At 34.8% G+C, this 18,181-nt stretch overlaps 1 protein-coding gene across 1 annotated transcript; it reads right to left on the bottom strand.

The window, feature by feature from the left end:
- Positions 1-573: 573 nt before the first annotated feature.
- On the bottom strand, positions 574-17,754 carry ADAMDEC1 (ADAM like decysin 1). Its single transcript, XM_045997480.1, has 14 exons — positions 17,597-17,754; positions 15,496-15,611; positions 14,562-14,638; positions 13,783-13,861; positions 12,313-12,389; positions 10,518-10,704; positions 10,238-10,300; positions 9,504-9,575; positions 9,056-9,225; positions 8,631-8,712; positions 7,800-7,930; positions 6,400-6,577; positions 2,522-2,607; positions 574-1,231 (listed from the first exon to the last, which is right to left on the bottom strand). Exons 1-14 carry the CDS (start codon positions 17,682-17,684, stop codon positions 1,225-1,227), a joined length of 1,413 nt encoding a protein of 470 aa, XP_045853436.1. The 5' UTR covers positions 17,685-17,754; the 3' UTR covers positions 574-1,224.
- Between the last annotated feature and the right edge of the window lie 427 nt (positions 17,755-18,181).

The following is an 18,181-nucleotide window of genomic DNA, read 5'->3' on the forward strand; positions in this document are numbered from 1 at the left end:
GGAGGGAAATATGCCCAAAGAAGCCTTTTGTCTTGGAGGAATTAGCTGAAAGTCTATATCTGACCAGTGGACATTGAAAATATTGACAGTTCATGCCTGTGGGCTGTAGCATGAGTGGCAGTGGACATGGAGCTTCAGCTTCAACTTCAGCCCTGGTAGTGCCAAAGCCAGCAATTATAGTGAGGCAGTGAGGCAGCAGGGTTTTCTGGAAGACTGTTCTCTTCAAAGCCCAATCTTTAGAAGTATGCCTCAATTCCTGTTCTCCCAGTATAAGCACCGATGGGATTTTGAGTAATTTTTTTAAAGTAATTGTTGAAAAGTAAAGAAAGAAACCTCAGGAAAAATCCTCATCTTCTTATGTGACTGGCCTCAGGAAATTTCATTTTAGGCATTAAAAGATGATGTGACCTTCTTTTTTCATCTCCATATTGTGATGCCTGGTTATCTGTGGCAATACGGTTAGAGGACCACGGGGAAAATAGTCAAATTATCATGTGCAACTTTAACACCTAATTAAAACCTAAAATGAAGCCCCAAAATATTCATTTTTGAAAATGACCACACACAAGAGGCTCGAAAAGTTGTAGTTTTACTCATTGACATTATGGGGTACATTAAGTCAACAGATAAATGAAGCATGCCTCAATGTTAAGCTAAATTGTGAGCATGAAGACTTCTCAAAATTAACACATATGTGATGGTGAGAAGATTATACATGACAAAATGAAAAATGTTTATGTTTAATTAATCTTGACATGATACAGACAACTACCACACTTCTAAGAGCAAGGTGAGTGGAATACTAAGGCTTAGTACATGACACATGAATTCTGTTCTACCTTCTTCCATCAAAGTCTTTGCTTATCAAGGGGTCTTATTTTGTCATGAACTATACTAGTAAAATGAGGGTGGGTAAAAACAGAAGCCACTTGCAATTTTACAGTTCTGACTTGAGCTTGCATAACGTGAGGGGTTTTGGTCAAGGGTTAATTTCTTTCGTTCTCCAAAGAGCAGAGCTAGGCAACAACCTTCACCATCCTTAAAAATACATTAAGGATCAGGCTTTAGAAAACAGGCAATTTCACTGAGTACATTTACCTGTTGGCTGGACTGATAAAAATGTAAGAAGTATAATGCATGCCAAGTGAAAACCAAAATATGTCTAAGTACAAGATTCCTGGTATGCTTAGATTTCTTGATTCTTGTCCTAGTGGATTTTTTGATTCATTGTCTGATTAAAAGAAAAGAAATGGAAGCCATGGTTATTACAAATTATAAAATATTATGTAACATTGATAACATAAAATTTAAATCATACTAAGAAACCTACTGAGTGACAACAGCACTAATTCCATTTTATAGGTGAGAACAGTAATTAAATAACTTGGGTTAAAGTCCCATAGTGAGTTTTGGGCAGAACTAAGAAAAGAACCAAAGTTTCCAGAGTCCAAGTCCAATCTCCTTTCCATAATACTAGATTGCCAATCTTGCCCAGTAATGGGACATGCCCCCCTATTATTCCAAGCCCCTGAGAGGTTGAATAGCTATCATTTGAGATGTTAAGTTTTTGTCTCTCTGACCAAATAAGAAGATGGGCAAAATTCCCAGAACTCCCTGCAGAGTGGGCCACAGGTGGGGTTCAGCAGGCTACATCAAATGGGGCTTGCTGAAGGAATGAGTGCTGCTTTGGTCTTAGGACCTGGCTGGTTCTTTCTTAAGGAAGTGATAATTGATGGATTAGTCCCTTTAAAGTGTCTCTGCAGGTTCAATTCCAAAAAAGATTCAGGAAAGGGGGTGGGAAGTAATAACACTTTCCATATGTTTTATCCTGAGTTTTTCCCCATTCATGATTTTTTTGTCGTTCAGAGACTAATTTCACTGAAACAAATACCATATTCAGTCAGAGCATTTGGGTTCCCTAGCCCAACTGAGGTAAGAGTCTATAAAATACAAAAGCAATATGTGGATTACTGCTTATTGAAACACTTTAAAAGAAGTAAAACCACCAAATCATACAGTATATGTTCTTAAAAGTTATTGTTTTTCTGACTACCTTGTAAATCGCAATTATCAATTCTTAATCAAGAGTAAAATGTGCTCATCAACAGAGGGTTTTTTTAAAGGAACTTTTCTTTTTCTCATCTCAGTTTATATTAAACTCATGACAACCTAAGAGAAATGTACCATTTTTCAGCATAGATTTAAGCAGACTTCACCTCACATCTCACAGATGACCATGTAGCTACTTTTCTCATTAGTATATTAGTATCCACACAATCCTGAGCTGTTTTTGTTTAGTATGGTGGCTGGTTTTTTTTTCCATTCTGAGATTGAATTATTTTAAAAATATGAAGTAAAAAAAAATTAAAAATAAATTAAAAATTTCAAAAAATCAATAAATAAAAATGTGAAGTGAATAGTGTTTTAGTGTATTACAGAACTAGGTGGCATATCATTCCCCAACCTGAAATAAAAGTGAGAAAATATTTGAGAACAAAAAAAGGGAAAAAGAAGGTATTACGTAATATGGTTCAGAGTGTCTCCTTTACAATCAACTTCAGGTTTTAATGTACACGTCACAGCCTCACAGCAAGGATTAGAACATTCCTGTAAACACACACACAATGGGAAAGGGGTCAGGATTTTTTCTATAGGCAAGATGCATACAATTTTAGTACAAGATGACAAAGAAATTTTACTTTTTCAACTAAATTACACCACTACATAGGTTCCAGAGGAAATGACCAAGGAAGCTTAATAATAGAAAACAATGTTAAGTGCAATGAAAACTACCTTTAAAAGGACAAAAATAGAATTACCCAAGAATAACCACAAATAAATTTGGCCTAGATGATATTACATGTAAATTAATTTAAAACTTCAAGGGAGAATATTTCTATACCAATCAAACTATTTGAAGGTAGGGAAAAAAATTTAAAATTCTCAATTCATTTTGCTAAGCCTGTATAATTCTGAAAATGAGAGCTGGTAATGATACATACACACACATGCACACACATATGCACACACATACATACAAACATGCATATACACATACATATACACACACAGTTTTCATTTTTAATATAGATGCAAAAGCCTGAAAAAAATATTAACAAAGCAATGGTTTATTAATATAATAATTCTCCATTACAACTATACAGGGTTTTTTTCCCACCAAAAATACAAGGGTGTCTCTACAGAACAGAATAAAGTGATACCATCCATCACCTTAAGAGACTGAGGGTAGAAAACAACTAATATTATTGTGATAGATGGCAAAGATTAGAAAATAAAGATAATCTATAAAGAAAGAAAATCTGTCTGATAAATAGAAAAACATATCTAATAAAATGTACAGTAAGACATGGATTATTTATAGTCTATATTTTTATGAAAACTCTGACAAGCGTTATGAGAGAAAGAAAAGGTACGAAAGTAAAATAGTAATTGGAAAGTATAAATCACATTTTCATACTTCATATGTAATAAAATATTCGACCTCAGGAAAAAATAGAGAATCTACTCTAAAAACAATGGATGAGTCACTAAGATTGTTCTTTAAGATAATAAAATAACATCAAAAGAGTAATACAGCAGAACCTAATACAAAAGTAAACATTATGCATACTAATAGCAAAAAGAAAAAAAGAAAATACTTCAGAATAAGCTTCATCATATGCAATAACTACATGAAGAACTTTATATTTAACTTTCCTGAAAAACTCAAAAGACAACTAGCTTTTTGTTTTTTTATTTTTTTATTGTTATCTATTTGACAGACAGAGATCACAAGTGGACAGAGAGGCAGGCCTAGGGGAGGAAGCAGGCTCCCTGCCAAGCAGAGAGCCCAATGTGGGGCTCAATCCCAGGACCCTGGGATCATGACCTGAGCCGAAGGCAGAGGCTTAACCCACTGAGCCACCCAGGTGCCCCAAAAGGCAACTAGCTTTTAAAACAATCAAATTTGGGGGGCGCCTGGGTGGCTCAGTCAGTTAAGCATCTGCCTTTGGTTCGGGTCATGATCCTAGGGTCCTGGGATCAAGCCCCACATCAGACTCCCTGCTCAGTAGGGAGTCTGCTTCTCCCTCTGTCCCTTACCCCACTTGTGTTCTCTATCTCTTTTGCTCTCTCTCTCTCTCTCTTTCTATTTCTCTCTCTCTCGCTCAAATAGATAGATAAAATCTTTTTAAAAAATAAAAAAGATAAAACAATAAAAAAAATCATGTTGTGAAAATCCCGGTGGCCCTCAGAGCAAAATATGAATTTAATATACTTCAGTCAGAATCTCAATTGTATTTGTGAGCAAACTGATAAAAAAAAAATACCAACAGCTATATGGGAGAATGAACACTGAGGAATGATGATGCAAATTCCACCTCAAAAATGAACACACTTGCCGCTGCAGATAGTAAAATGCATTGCATGGTTAAAGTCACTAAAATAGTGTGTGATGCTCATATGATAATATCTAGGTTGATCGGTAGAACGGTGGTTTTTAAGATCTGGAAAAAGACTTAAATGGGTATATAAAAATAGTAAATAGCATATGAGATCATGGAGCCTTGGATTATTCACTAAAAGATACTATATAAAGTTTATATACTACTTTTTAGGTACGAAAACCTCTGTTTAAAATTCAGCTGTTCATTAGCCTGAACTCTAGTTTTATTCAACTCCTTAAGAAGAAAATCAGCACGAAATGGAAGGAATACGGGGGCTGGGCTGATGTACGTAGGGAATTTTAGACCCTACCCATGACATAGACAGGGTTCCATTCTCTCTGTCTCTCTCTGTCAGTGTGCACTGTCTACAGGCCCTGGGCCTGCTGAAATCAGAAGTACCCCGGAATGTGAACCACAGTTGTCTTCCACCCAAGAAGCTATATGGGAATGCAAGCAAGTAGGAATGGGATTCACGTATATCTAATTTATTATAAAGTACCAAATCATTTGCATTATTTCTTATTTCATTATACATAAAAGAATCTTTGCAATACTCTTTACAAAAGATTGTTACACCATGAAATCTTCTAATGTAATTCAACAGATTAAGATGTCTGCATAAGTAACTGAAGCATAAAGAGATTATATGCCCTCCCCCTTGTCGTGGAGCCTATTAAAGTAATGAATTAATCTTGGGTTGCAACAGGCTTCGTTCATTATTGGCTTTGGATCTTTGGAACTAGTTACTTAACTTTTCTGAGTCTCACTTCTCTAAACTGGGATAATAACAAAACCCATTATGAAGGTTTGTGAGTAATAAAGGAGATATGGTATACATAAAAATGCATTTTGCAGTGGGTAATAGGGAGGGCACGTTTTGCATGGAGCACTGGGTGTTGTGCAAAAACAACACTGTTACGCTGAAAAAAAATAAATAAAATGAAAAAAAAATGCATTTTGCAGATTGACATAAAAAACCTCTTCAAATAGTAGCTCATTTTTTCAGTCTTAAAAGAAAATTGCTGGGAACTCAGAATGTTCTCTTAGAAACTAGTGTGGGATTGCTGATAAATATTTGTCAGAGACATTCTTTACAGTACATTGATACCTTGCAAGGATCATATTTTTATAAAGATTAGCAGAATTATAGTAATTATCTTAGATGTTTTATATTAATAGCCTATTTTCCATAGGTTTATGTGATTTTTCTTTCTCTCCTTCTCTGTTCCATTTATGGCTTAGTTTATACACTGGCTTGGTGAGGGAAGGCCAGCTCTCTTTATGGAGAGAAATTGCTTCTAAATCTGCAATTGTTTTTGCTTGACAAATGATCAGCTGTGACTTTAGGTGATTTAAGAATTTCTGACCAATATGTCTAGGAAGGATCATAAATGACATGGTAGAGTTAATGATTTACTTCTTTTCCATTGAACTTTAAACAATCACGTCGTAAGTGTATCCTGGCTTTTGAAACGCCTTTCAAAATATGTCTAAAATAAGTATTAAAAACACAAGCATGGGGCACCTGGGTGGTTCAGTCTGTTAAGCTTCCAATTCTTGGTTTCAGCTTAGGTCATGATCTCAGGGTTGTGAGATAGAGCCCCACACAGGGCTCTGTGATCAGTATGGGGTCTGCTTAGGATTCTCTCCCTCACCCACTTCCTTCCCTCTGTGCCTCCCCTAGTTTGCACTCTAAATAAATAAATAAATGAACAAGCAAACAAATAAATAAATAAAAATATATAAAATAAAATAAAAATAAATAAAATCTTTTTTTTAATGAAGAAAACCACAAGCTCAAGCCTATTTTTTTTTTTTTACTATGATGCTATGTTTGTCTTTAAAAAGAATTCCAAAAACCATTCCTTGAAGAAGGAAAAGAAAAAGAAAACACCATAATTCCCATGCAGCTGTAACTCTTTAATAAACTTTTAAACTGTGGATATTTTCATACCTTAGGAGAACCACAATCACAGTCTTCTCCTGCTTCCAGAAGTTTGTTCCCGCACACTGAGTTTGTTATTATATTTTTAGGAGTTGGTGCTTGTAGGAGGCACTTTGGTTTTTGAGATAAAATGTATTTCTCAAAATGTGAACGGCAGGATGTACTGAAACCCTTTGGGAATTTTGAACTGTAAACAGAAGAAAAATCATGATATCTAGTGATAAATTAACATGAGAATCTGACTTGGCTAACTATATCACCTGGTTCAGTGGAAATTCCAAATTCATTATCCATTTAGGACTGCACTGTGTTATATGTTATATGTGGAGCACAAAAGAGCATAAATACTACACTAGTTGGAAAATTGTTTCCGTAGATACTGAGCTTGTAGAATTTGAAAATTGTTTCCCTAGATACTGAGCTTGTAGAACCGGAAGAATTTAAATTCCTGTGTGGATTCATTACTGTCCTACATGGCAGGAACGATGGATGAGCCTTACCATTTGTGATCACCATTGAGGGCTGAGAGGTAAGAGATAATAATTATAATTGCAGACTTAGGATATATTTCTTCCTATTCATGAGCACTTTAAGAGCAAAATATTCTTTTTTATTTTTCTATCCCAAGTCCTTGCAAAGTGACTGGCATTAGAAGCTAATTAATATTAACATAAAAATGGATTGAGTGATTAGTGATGGAAATATATAAGAAAGTTGTCGTCATCTTAATTAGATACATATTTTTAGAAAACATATTATTATTTAATAGAAGTTTGTACCTCTTAATCCCCTTCATCTGTTCTGCCCATCCTCCTACCCCACTGTCAACCACCAGTTGGTTCTCTGTATTTATGAGCATATTTCTGCTTTTGTCTGTTTGTTAGTTTGTTCATTAGTTTTTTCTTTTGGATTGCCTTTATAAGTAAAATAATGTGATATTTCTTTTTCTGTTTGATTTATTTCACTTAGCATAATACCTTCTAGGACCATCCATGTTGACATGAATGACACTATTTCATTCTTCTTTATGGCTGAGTAATATTTGTGTGTGTGCTTGTAGCATTTTCTTAATCCATTCATTTATTGATGGACACTTAGGTTGCTTTCATATCTTGGTTATTGTTTAAAACTATGTTGCTTAATGTTAAAATTATTTTAAGTTAAAATAACATGGTTAACATACTCATAATCTCTAACTTGGCATATTTGGAAATCTTAAACAATGAGCCCTGATGAGCTGGTGAAACCTGTGCATCAAGAGGCTATAGGGTGAATTAATGAGATTCACAGCCCTTGGTAAAAAAACAAAACAAAACAAAACAAAAAAAACCATTCACTATATAGACTGCATCTGAATTCTTTAAGTTTTAAGAAATATATATTTTTTCTCAAGGGTGACAAGGTCTCACCTCAGATATTCATTCATCACACAACTCCCTGAGGGACACTTGGTATAAAATGGAACATCAGGCATACCAAGGACATGACCCAACTCATGTGACATCACTCCTACAAGAGCCACATTATTCTTTTTGCTAGCCTAAAAAAAAAAGGAACATTTATTACTTATGTTCAGTTATTTCCTAGTTTAATAAAATAGTTCGACAGGTGAAAAATAATGTCATTTAGCTCCTTTTCCTGGCATTGGCTATTGTAAAATGTCGAATTAACATTTGAAATGGCTGGCTTGTGTGCATTCGACCATTGAATCAGTGCTCAATAAATATTTTCTGAGCTAATGAGGAGTTCTTGATGAATGATGAGTAAATTAAGGTAATTAAATTCTTTGTAGGAAGTACCATGTTCAAAGGCCTACTTTGAACTACATTCTTGTCCAAAACCTATTGTCATAATTCTTGACATTGGTAGTACTTGGTTGTATGACACCAAAATGCACCTTCTCTGACCTCTTTAACCTCTCTCACCATTGATACTGAGGACCATTAATTTGAAGTTAGCTCAGGCCACACAGGGCATCTGGGTTGCCTTTCTGTTCCAAACTTCCTGTTCTTATTCCCTAATACCAAATAAAGAATGAAGACTTCTGGGAGGGCCAATGTAAGGAGATATTCTGTTTCATAATCCAAGCTATCTTCAGTGCAACTATTTACCAGTAGGTTCATTTCTACCTTTATTTACTGACTCAGCAAATGTTCTTTGTGATAACTCTGTACAAGGCATCATTCTGGTCTTCACAGAGGACACAGGACCACAAAGAGTCTTATTATGAGTTTACAAACCTCAATGACAGCAACCGAAACTGAGGAACACAAGGAATTCGAGGCTGCCATTCCTACACGTCCATTGCTGAATTCAATTCCACTGCATGAAAATTACAGGTACACTGTCACAATCTGAGTCTTTGGAACCATTAGATTTTGTCAGTTATGTTTTAGATTTCCCGTGTTCCTCCACCCTTTTTATATTCGCTAGGCTCCAGAAAAGCTTCTGCTATTCCACAGCATTATATGATCACAGACGATCACCACAACCAGGAGTCCATTTTAGTAAACATGACTTATAGGTGAGTTCCTAATGGTAGGACTTCAGGCTCTCTGACAACTGGCTGGGGAGATACAATTGAACAGAAATCTCTGCCAAGAACCTTTTGGGATAACTCTCCTCTCTGCCTACGTATACCCGACCCTGGCCAGCATATGCTCACCTGAGTAACTGTGCATGGTCGTGTCTCTTCATTTTCCCCAGGTTAGAACGATGCCAATTCAGAAAGTTGTTAAAGGTGTCACCGATGTTGGGTACTATCTTGATTTTATCACCATCCGACCAGATTTCCATACCTACCAATGCCACTTGAACATCTATGGTATTATAAATCTGTTGGAAGAGCATTTTTCTTCATGAAAATGTTTGAGGTTTCTTTATTGTCTTAGATCTTTTGTTGACATAAGTGATGGATAGGTGTATCATGTTTTGAAAATAGAAATCCTAGAAGTAACATGTGATTTTCCCTTGATATTGAACCTTGCCTGCTAAATTTACCAAAATTGCTGACATTAATCCCTTGTGACCCTCCCAGCTCCTTACTTGGTGAAACCATAGGGAAGCCCCAAACTTCTACGTGGAAATACACGTTTATGGGACAAATATCTTACCACATTGAGTAGGTTCATCACATCAAACACAAAGCTTCTTATCAAAGTTAGATTCCCCTTATACATGTTATACTGTAAAATACAAAATACAAACATAATTTTTAGAAAGTTGACAAGGATTTAACATTTTAAGAAAAATTACATATTTCAACATAAATAAATGTTTATTCATTCACGTCTGACTTATATAACACTGTTTCAACAAATTCTTTTTAAAGGTAAGAATTTTTTGGTAAGAAAAGAAGTAGGCATTCTTATATATTTCAGTGTTTTTCATTTTTAAGTTAAAGAAATCAAATTAATAATTTCAATATTTCTAACCAATTCAATATTATTAAAATTTGATTATAAAGCAATATTTGCTAATTTAGGATCACAGATTATAGTATTTTTATAGATACAAATATAATTTGTAAAATATATATAGTTTTGCATCTACTTTGTAATAGAGTGAGAATTTTAAAAATATTTTAATAACCCATTTTTTATCATTATAGTTGATTTTTTATAGCTATCTGGTATTAAGTATACTTCCAGTATCTGAATATATTGGCAGCAGATGGACATTAAAGGGTCAGTGAGTGAATGAGAACAGCAAGGCATGTAGAAAAGACATGACAGTCCGGTGACCAGAGTGCATTTTCAGCTAGGAGAGCTTATTTCCTTTGTCCATTTGATAAGAAAACTTAAAAGTCAACTTAACCACCCAAGAAGCATACATATTTCATACTCACAAAGGCATTATCCAGCACCAACAAGAGATCAATGTATTTCTCAGCCTGAAGATAGTTTTTTTCCTTTTCAAAGAGTAAAATGACATCATTAATAATCATTTTTATCTTAAAAAATTGAAAAAATTCCAATAAGATTTTTTTCCAGAGGGAAATTAAGTTAAAGAATAAATAAATGAATCATAGGTTTTGCCTATATGAGTAACTGTTGAACACAATGGTATACCATATATCATTGCAGAGATAATCGGAAGAAATGATGACATGGGAAATCTACACTTACTTCTGGGCTATTGAGTGACCTGGAGGTTCGAATCTGGCCTTGTTTCCTGCCAACACTTCTTACACCACAAGTATAATTAGCCAGGTCTGGCTCCTCCTGGTTATACGTGAGGACAGCATGTTCTTCTTGGTCTGTGCTTTTCAGAGGCTTTATCATATATCTTTGGTCATGATGTGTAAAATATCCCCTGTGATATACAGAGACTCATATTTCAAGATTATCTGCCACGCAGAGTCACAATACCGACCAGAACAGAGCATACTTCTCCCTAAATCCTAAACTCATGTATGCAGTTTTCATTCATAGGTCTTCCAGCTAACTTTTGCTAATTTAAGTTATAATCAGTACTTGTCAATAGTAAAATAAAGTTTATATTATTTACTAGAAAATTCCGAACAAGAATTGTTAAGATGAAGCTATCCCAAAGAATTTAGAATTTATATCATAAGGTCAGTAATATTTGTCCATAGTTTATTTATACACTTAGCAAACATTTCTTGGCAGGTTCTAGGAATATCGTGGAGGACAGAGTAAAGAAGATGCTTTAAAGAAGTTTAGATGCTGAGAACCCCATGGGAGAGAAAGAATCATTAGCAAATCAGCCAGAGGAACAGGTTGGAACTAGTAGTAGCTTAAAGAATTCTTCTTTTTAAAAATGAAAGCTTGGGGTGCCTGGGTGGCTCAGTGGGTTAAAGCCTCTGCCTTTGGCTCAGGTCATGATCCCAGGGTCCCGGGATCGAGCCCCGCATCTGGCTCTCTGCTCCACAGGGAGCCTGCCTCTCTGCCTAGTTGTGATTTCTCTCTGTCAAATAAATAAAATATTAAAAAAAATAAAAATGAAAGCTTGCCATTTTCAATGATGTAGATAGAACTAGACGCTGTTATTCTAAGCAAAATAAGTCAATCAGAGAAAGACAATAATCATATGATCTCACTGATATGAAGAACTTGGAAAAAGGACAGAGGGTCATAGGGGAAGGAAGGGAAAAATGAAATGACATGAAACCAGAGAGGGAGACAAACCATAAGAGACTCTTAATCTCAGGAAACAAAATGAGGGTTGCTGGAGGGGAAGGAGGTGGAGGGTTGGCGTGGCTGTTTCATGGACATTGGGGAGGGTATGTGCTATGGTGAGTGCTGTGAATTGTGTAAGACTGACGAATCACAGACCTGTACCCCTGAAGCAAATAATACGCTATATGTTAATTAAAAAAAGAATTCTTCTTTTTAGTAAGAAAATAAGTTCAGAAATACAAAGTGAATTCATATGATGGAGGATTACAAATACAGGATAGATAGCCATTAAAAATTATATCTGTGAAGGCATTTCATGATATAAGAATAAGCTTATGATAAACTGTGGCTTGAACTATCTAAAAGAACTAAATATATTTTATTTCATTTTGCAACCATATAAAAGATATATATCTGTATGCATAAGGGCTGCAAATATGACAAAATGTTAGTGATAGTAGTCTCTCCTAAGCACAATTTTGTGGTTGTTATATTCTTATTTGCACTTCTTACATTCCAAATTTTCCCTAATTGGCAAGAATTATTTTTGTAAACAGAAATATCACATACATGCATGTGTCTGTGAACACATACACTGTTAAAAATTATGTTAAACACAATTATAAAATGCTTGCAAGGGTGATACCTTAATCTTCATTTTGACAGCATTTTATCCGTGCAGAAGATTTTACCAAGGTAATAAGAAGACATGATGTCCAGGAAGACTCATTTCTGTGTAAAGAACGGTACTTAATGTTTAACATTTTTGCAGGTGACTCACCTCAATCCATTACAAGTACTGATGCTGGCAACAGAACCCTTTTCATTTAGTATGTGTCCTTTATAGAAGCAATGTTCCTAAAGATGGGAAAAAGAGATATATTTTTTAACTGCAAGAATAAACAAATCACAGCTGTGGTGAAAGCTTATTTTGAGTCTGTAGGAGGGTTCTTCAAATAGTGGTAGCAGCCAGACCGGTTCCCAGAAATGAAAATAGCGAGAACTTTAGAGATTTTACAACTTCTTCTACTATTGACCCTGGAAATTCCATCTTTGATAGTTGAATTGACTTTCTGGCGCTGATTGCATGAAAGAAAAGTCCAAGGAGTGTGACTTAAGAGGCTCATGGTAAAAGTAGAGTCCCTAAGACATTGTGCACCACATATCAATAATATGAGGTAACCATTTTTCTAGATTCCAGGATCTCAAGGAGTCACACTACCACTCCTAAGCCCTTCATGGGGCTGGTCCAACTTGTCGTTTTAACTGGTATGTTAGTGTAATCCCTTTACCAGCATTAACACCACAGAAACTGTTCACAACTAGAGGTTCGGACATGGTTGGTGCTTTATATAAGCGAAGTAGGGGGTCACTTATGTATACTTATGTATGATCCAATAAATTGAATAAATTTATTCAAGCCATTGAATAAACTCTTGTTAAAAATAAACTGACTTGTTTTAGGGTCTGAAATTCCATCTATGTTTTTCTTGATTTGGAAAAAACCTCGTCATTGTAAAGATTTTCTTGTAGAGGGCTTGGAAAAAGTACCAAATTAAGATATCATCAACAATTCACACAAGATCACAAGTTAATTTAAATGTTAGCAAAATCTAGAAATCCAGGAAATGAGAAATTTTAGGTGGGAAGGGAACAAAGAGCCATTCTGTGACAGAAGTTTTGTCTTTTTATAGAGATATACATGTTTGGGAGTGTCTAAGGAGAGTGACTCTGAGAAATTCACTTAGCTTTGTAACACTCCATGATTATCTTTTTGTATTCTCTTCCTGTTTTCACTTTGGCATTGATTTTCTATGTCTGACATCTAGGCGTTGACATTACCTATGGCATGGTGGTTTAATGAGATATAAAATTATGTTAATTAAGTGATTAATATTCCATTTATGACCTCAGGATATATACATATATTATTCAAAAATAGTAACTAGCTATATGATGTTTCAAGAAGCTACTGGGCAGAATATTTCTAACCTTTGACAAGATCATTTAGAGGGAAGTGAACTTGTGGTTGCTTCTACAAATGCAATACTTGGAAGCCTCCTCCTATCTTTACCTTAAAAAAAAGATGACTATGATTTTTTTCATCCTTTCATCTGTTGTCTCATTGGTCAGGGACAAGAGCTTTATTTCCAAGTCCTTTGATTTCTTTTTTAATTGTCCTCACAACAATGCATCTTGCAACATAAGTGCCAGAGCCCAGAAAGAATCCTAGAAAGCATTCAGAACCTACCATGTTCTGAGGTTCTGTAGTGATTTCCTCTCCTCTGGGTGAGTAATATGTTTCAGTGTAGTCTGGCCTCAGGATGTGTCTGCAAATTTCAGAAAGTTGCAAGGTACACTTAAGGTAGTAATAAGGGATAATATTCCTGAGGCAGCGAGAAACAACAGACATTCTGACTCATTGACCCTTTTCCAACACTGAAATTCTGTTGCTGAAGCAAATCAAAGCATTAATTATGCCCATTAGATTCAAGGGAATAAATGCCCCCAGATACTTTTCAGCTGCAAATTCTCTATTCTCAAAAGGGTTATTCTGGGATTCTTTGCATCAAAACCCCAGCCTCCACAGGGTCTCTGAAGGGTGCTGGGTTACAAACATGCATAAAAGACCATTGTATCAGGGAGAAGTGTACTAAGAGATGTAGAATTTGGTGGAGCCACATCCGCAGGGATCTCTCTCAAGGCTCTATGCCCTGAATGACCCTTAAAAATGTTCTTAGAAAAATAGTGGGAAGCTATGTCAAAAATTTGAGTTCATATGAGTAGAAAAGATTTTCAATAAATTAGGAGAAGTATTAAGGAAGTGTTGCTCTTTGTTTATATTTTGCATGTAATTCCTTAGAAAGCAACAACCATCTTAGCTAACATTACCGCAATCGAATAACATCTAAAACTCAACGTTTCATGTCTTCTATCTCAAATCATACTAAATAGAGTCTCAAGAAGATTTGTTTTTCCATATTTTGTTAATATAATCTAGCGATTGGACTTTCAGGAAGTACAACTTACTTGCTTTTTTGCAGGTGAAGAACAACTTCTTCTCCATTTAATGTTATCTGATACTGAAGTTCAGGTTCATATCTTTCCTAAAAATATTTAATGATATACTGATATCAATTTATATTTCTGAGTCTATCTGAAATAATTATAATATAATGATATTGTCATATATAGAGAGGAATAATTACAAGTGCCTATAGTATAAAACAGTTCTCTTATATAGTTAAAATATATAAAACAAAACACAAATCATACATTAAGATGGATTTCCAAAAAATACAATAATGCAGCAAAAATACTCACAGATTAAGCTAACTTTACTGTGTAAGATAGGGACTTATTACTTGCCTAACTGTACAATATACTGTCCTAAAGGATCACTAATGATATAATAATAAGGCACATATTTTTATTACTTTAAAACCAAACAAAATATACTAAAGAAAATCAACTAAGAACTACTAAGAACTAAGGTAAAAATTATAAATACTGGCAACAATGTAATAGTCAGAGAGTTGATATCTGTAATAAATTTTATAAATCTTGCTAATTAATGATATAATATTGAACCCTCAGTTATAGACAAAATGCCCAAGGAAAAGTAAATTCTGTGGGACAGGAAGTGAGGGTATGGTTTGGTGAACTTAGCAAGAAACATTTCTTTCTAGAAACATTCTAGAAATGCTTCCTTTCCTATGCTCTCCCCTTAGCCTCCAAACTTGGAGAAATGTCTAAGCAGCTTTATTCTTTCCGATCAAGTGCAACAGTTAACTCTCTTCCTACTGTTTAAATGTGTTTCTGAGAATCCTGTATTCTTTCCTGGACAAAGAGGAGCTATGGATATGGGCTTCAAAATTAAACTGTTAGGCATTACTTCTATTAGTAAAAAGGCTCTTTATTGGCTCTATCATTGTGAAATCCCACTATCATTCACATTACTTACCTCTTTGCCATTCTCTGTTTGGTTTTTCTGTATTTCCCTTTTGTGTAAAATGTGTAGTTTTTTAGGATGAACTACTTCATAGAGCTCTAATTCAGATATTTGATTTATGGCTATTGCTAGAGAAAAAGAGATAATATTAATATAACACATTTAAAGGTCTTAGGTTTTGTTTTGGTTTGGGTTGGTTGATTGGCTTTGTTGAAATGGCGTGGAAGACTGAATTCTTATCCAGAAAGTAAGTATTAAGAAAAAAAGCAAGGTCCTGGGGCACCTGGGTGACTCAGTGGGTTAAGGCCTCTGCCTTCGCTCAGTTCATGATCCCAGGGTCTTGGGATCGGGCCCCACATAGGGCTCTCTCTGTTCAGCAGGGAGCCTGCTTCCCCCTCTCGGTTTGCCTGCCTCTCTGCCTACTTGTGATCTCTGTCTGTCAAATAAATAAATAAAATCTTGAAAATAAAAGCAAGGTTCTCCTTCCTTCTTTTCCTATCAGCTATGATAACAAAGAAATTTTCTTTTGCTCTATCTACTTATTCTGGAAAGACAGGGAGACGATGAAATAATTCTTCAGATGATTTCTCAGTACATGGGAGATTATAGGAGCCAGGAGTCTGCCCCATATTCCATTTCCCTCTTCCACTCTAGTCCTCTTCAAAATTGTAGATTTTTCTCTCAGGGTTCTCAGAGATCTGTTTTTCCTTTCTATGTCTTTTTCTCTTTGTGGTGTAACCCCTGACTACCCCTTCCAAAAATAAAATTTGTCATAAGCAGGTAATACCTCATTACTAGGGAAGACTCTACTAACCACTATTTTATTTCTAAGTGTAACAATAAACCATTATATTTCTTCTTTCATTAGCCTTTGCCTCAAGACTTCAGATTTCATATGAACAAAGTTTTGTTATCCCCTGCTGGAGCAATTTCAAAGCATCAAATAGCAAGTAGGAAATTAGATAGCAAGTAGGCTAAATGTCCTTCTTGATATACTTGGTATGATATTACATAGACAATTTTGTATTTTACTTGTGTATAATAGGAAAAGAACTGATATCCGAGCCAAAAGATATGGTCTTAAGTCCTACCTAAATGACCTTATAAAAGTTATTTTGCTTTCCTATCAGTTTACTTATCTAAAATGGAGGTTACTATAAAAATTGAACAATATAAAATATGTAAAATTATGTAGCACCAGTCTAGGAAGATGGCAGGTGCAACTTATCTACTTTTTCTTTTAATTGTTCAATCACTTATGTAAGGTCAGTTTTAGTTTTAAATGCTCCCATTTTCAAAGATAAATGTCTGTGCTTAGAGCCAATTTCCCACTGAAAGACAGGGTGACCTTGGGAACACCAAACAGTTTAATACCTGGCTGACATGGAGAACCTGAAGGAAAATTATCAACCAAAATTTACCTCCTCAACCCCCAGAGTTCTGCTATGATATTATCCCAAGAAGGACTCATTACACAGGAAAACAGGAAATTTATAAATATTTTACTGTAAGTTTTTCTTTTAATCAGTGGAGAATATAAATCCAATTAATGGAAAGAGTTGCTGGGGTTGAGATTAGAGTAAATTTTAGGAGAGTTTAGTCTTTAACTCTTCAGTTGGTCAATTAAAGTTTAATTTTGCTTAATACTATACTTATGTCTAATTTAATGCTAATTTTAATAAAACGTCTTCCTTGTCATCCATCCTGGCACAGTTTTCGGTCAAATTGTGTCTCGATAGATGATTTTCTACTTATAGAGGAGAAAATAATCAATGTTATTCAAGATAACATTGGAGATGGCAAGAAAATTCTCAATTTCTGGTCTGGAAGTTAATCCTCGTTTATTTGGTCTCTGTGTTTTAGAAAATACAATTATAGTTCTAGTAGCATTATTGAATGAAAAGTAAAATTTCAGGTATATCCTAACTAAATTATTATACCAATCACAACACCTTGACTATGAGCATGGAGTTTACGTAAATTGAGCAAATATAACAAAATGCAAACTGTAGTGATCCTTAGGTAATATAAGACTGCTACTTTCTCAGGGTTACTTTAAAAATGCATTAAATAATTTGAATTTTGTATAAAATGTCAGTATTTTAGTGCTTACCTTGAGTTTGAATGATGAGCCAGAGGACAGAAAGTAGTGCCAAAGACATGTTGCCTATTACAGATAGCTGAGAAGTCCCACACAGCATGAAACTGGTTTCTCCAGAAGTCCAGTTTTATGTTCCCCTACTTCTCTTTACAAACTGGAAGAAAAAAAAAAAAAAAAAAAACCACCACCGCCAACAACAAAAAAACCCAAGAAAAACACATTCTTTGTGAAATTAGGGAATGTTTCTTAATGATGTTGGGAAATCGCAGTGTCAAGATCATGAGAATGTTCCTTATTTAAGAGAGGTGTTTATGTCTGTGGTTACAGCTTGTTAAAGAATTTATATCTGGACAGCTGCTTGGACCTGGTGTTCCTATAGTGGTGGGAAAACATCAACTGAGACTGAGATCCCTGTGTATATATTTGCATACTCATCAAACTGAACCACCACAACTGCCATTCAGGAATCTTATAAAAATTGATCTATAAATTTAAGAAAATATATCAGTAGTCCATATATATTTTGAGAAATTGGCACAAAGAACACAGAATCTATAAAGCAACTATTAGGTAAAGTCTTAAAAACTTGCATATTAT

This window comes from Meles meles, chromosome 2 (assembly GCF_922984935.1).
Source record: "Meles meles chromosome 2, mMelMel3.1 paternal haplotype, whole genome shotgun sequence".
NCBI lineage: Eukaryota > Metazoa > Chordata > Mammalia > Carnivora > Mustelidae > Meles > Meles meles.

Excerpts from the sequence above, each read along its gene's own strand:
- ADAMDEC1 (XM_045997480.1), bottom strand. The coding sequence starts at position 17,684 with ATGCTGTGTGGGACTTCTCAGCTATCTGTAATAGGCAACATGTCTTTG. Across the intron at positions 12,390-13,782 it reads CTACAGAACCTCAGAACATG|GAACATTGCTTCTATAAAGG; the intron begins GTAGGTTCTGAA and ends TCCCATCTTTAG. Across the intron at positions 10,705-12,312 it reads AGTACTTGTAATGGATTGAG|GGGATATTTTACACATCATG; the intron begins GTGAGTCACCTG and ends TGTATATCACAG.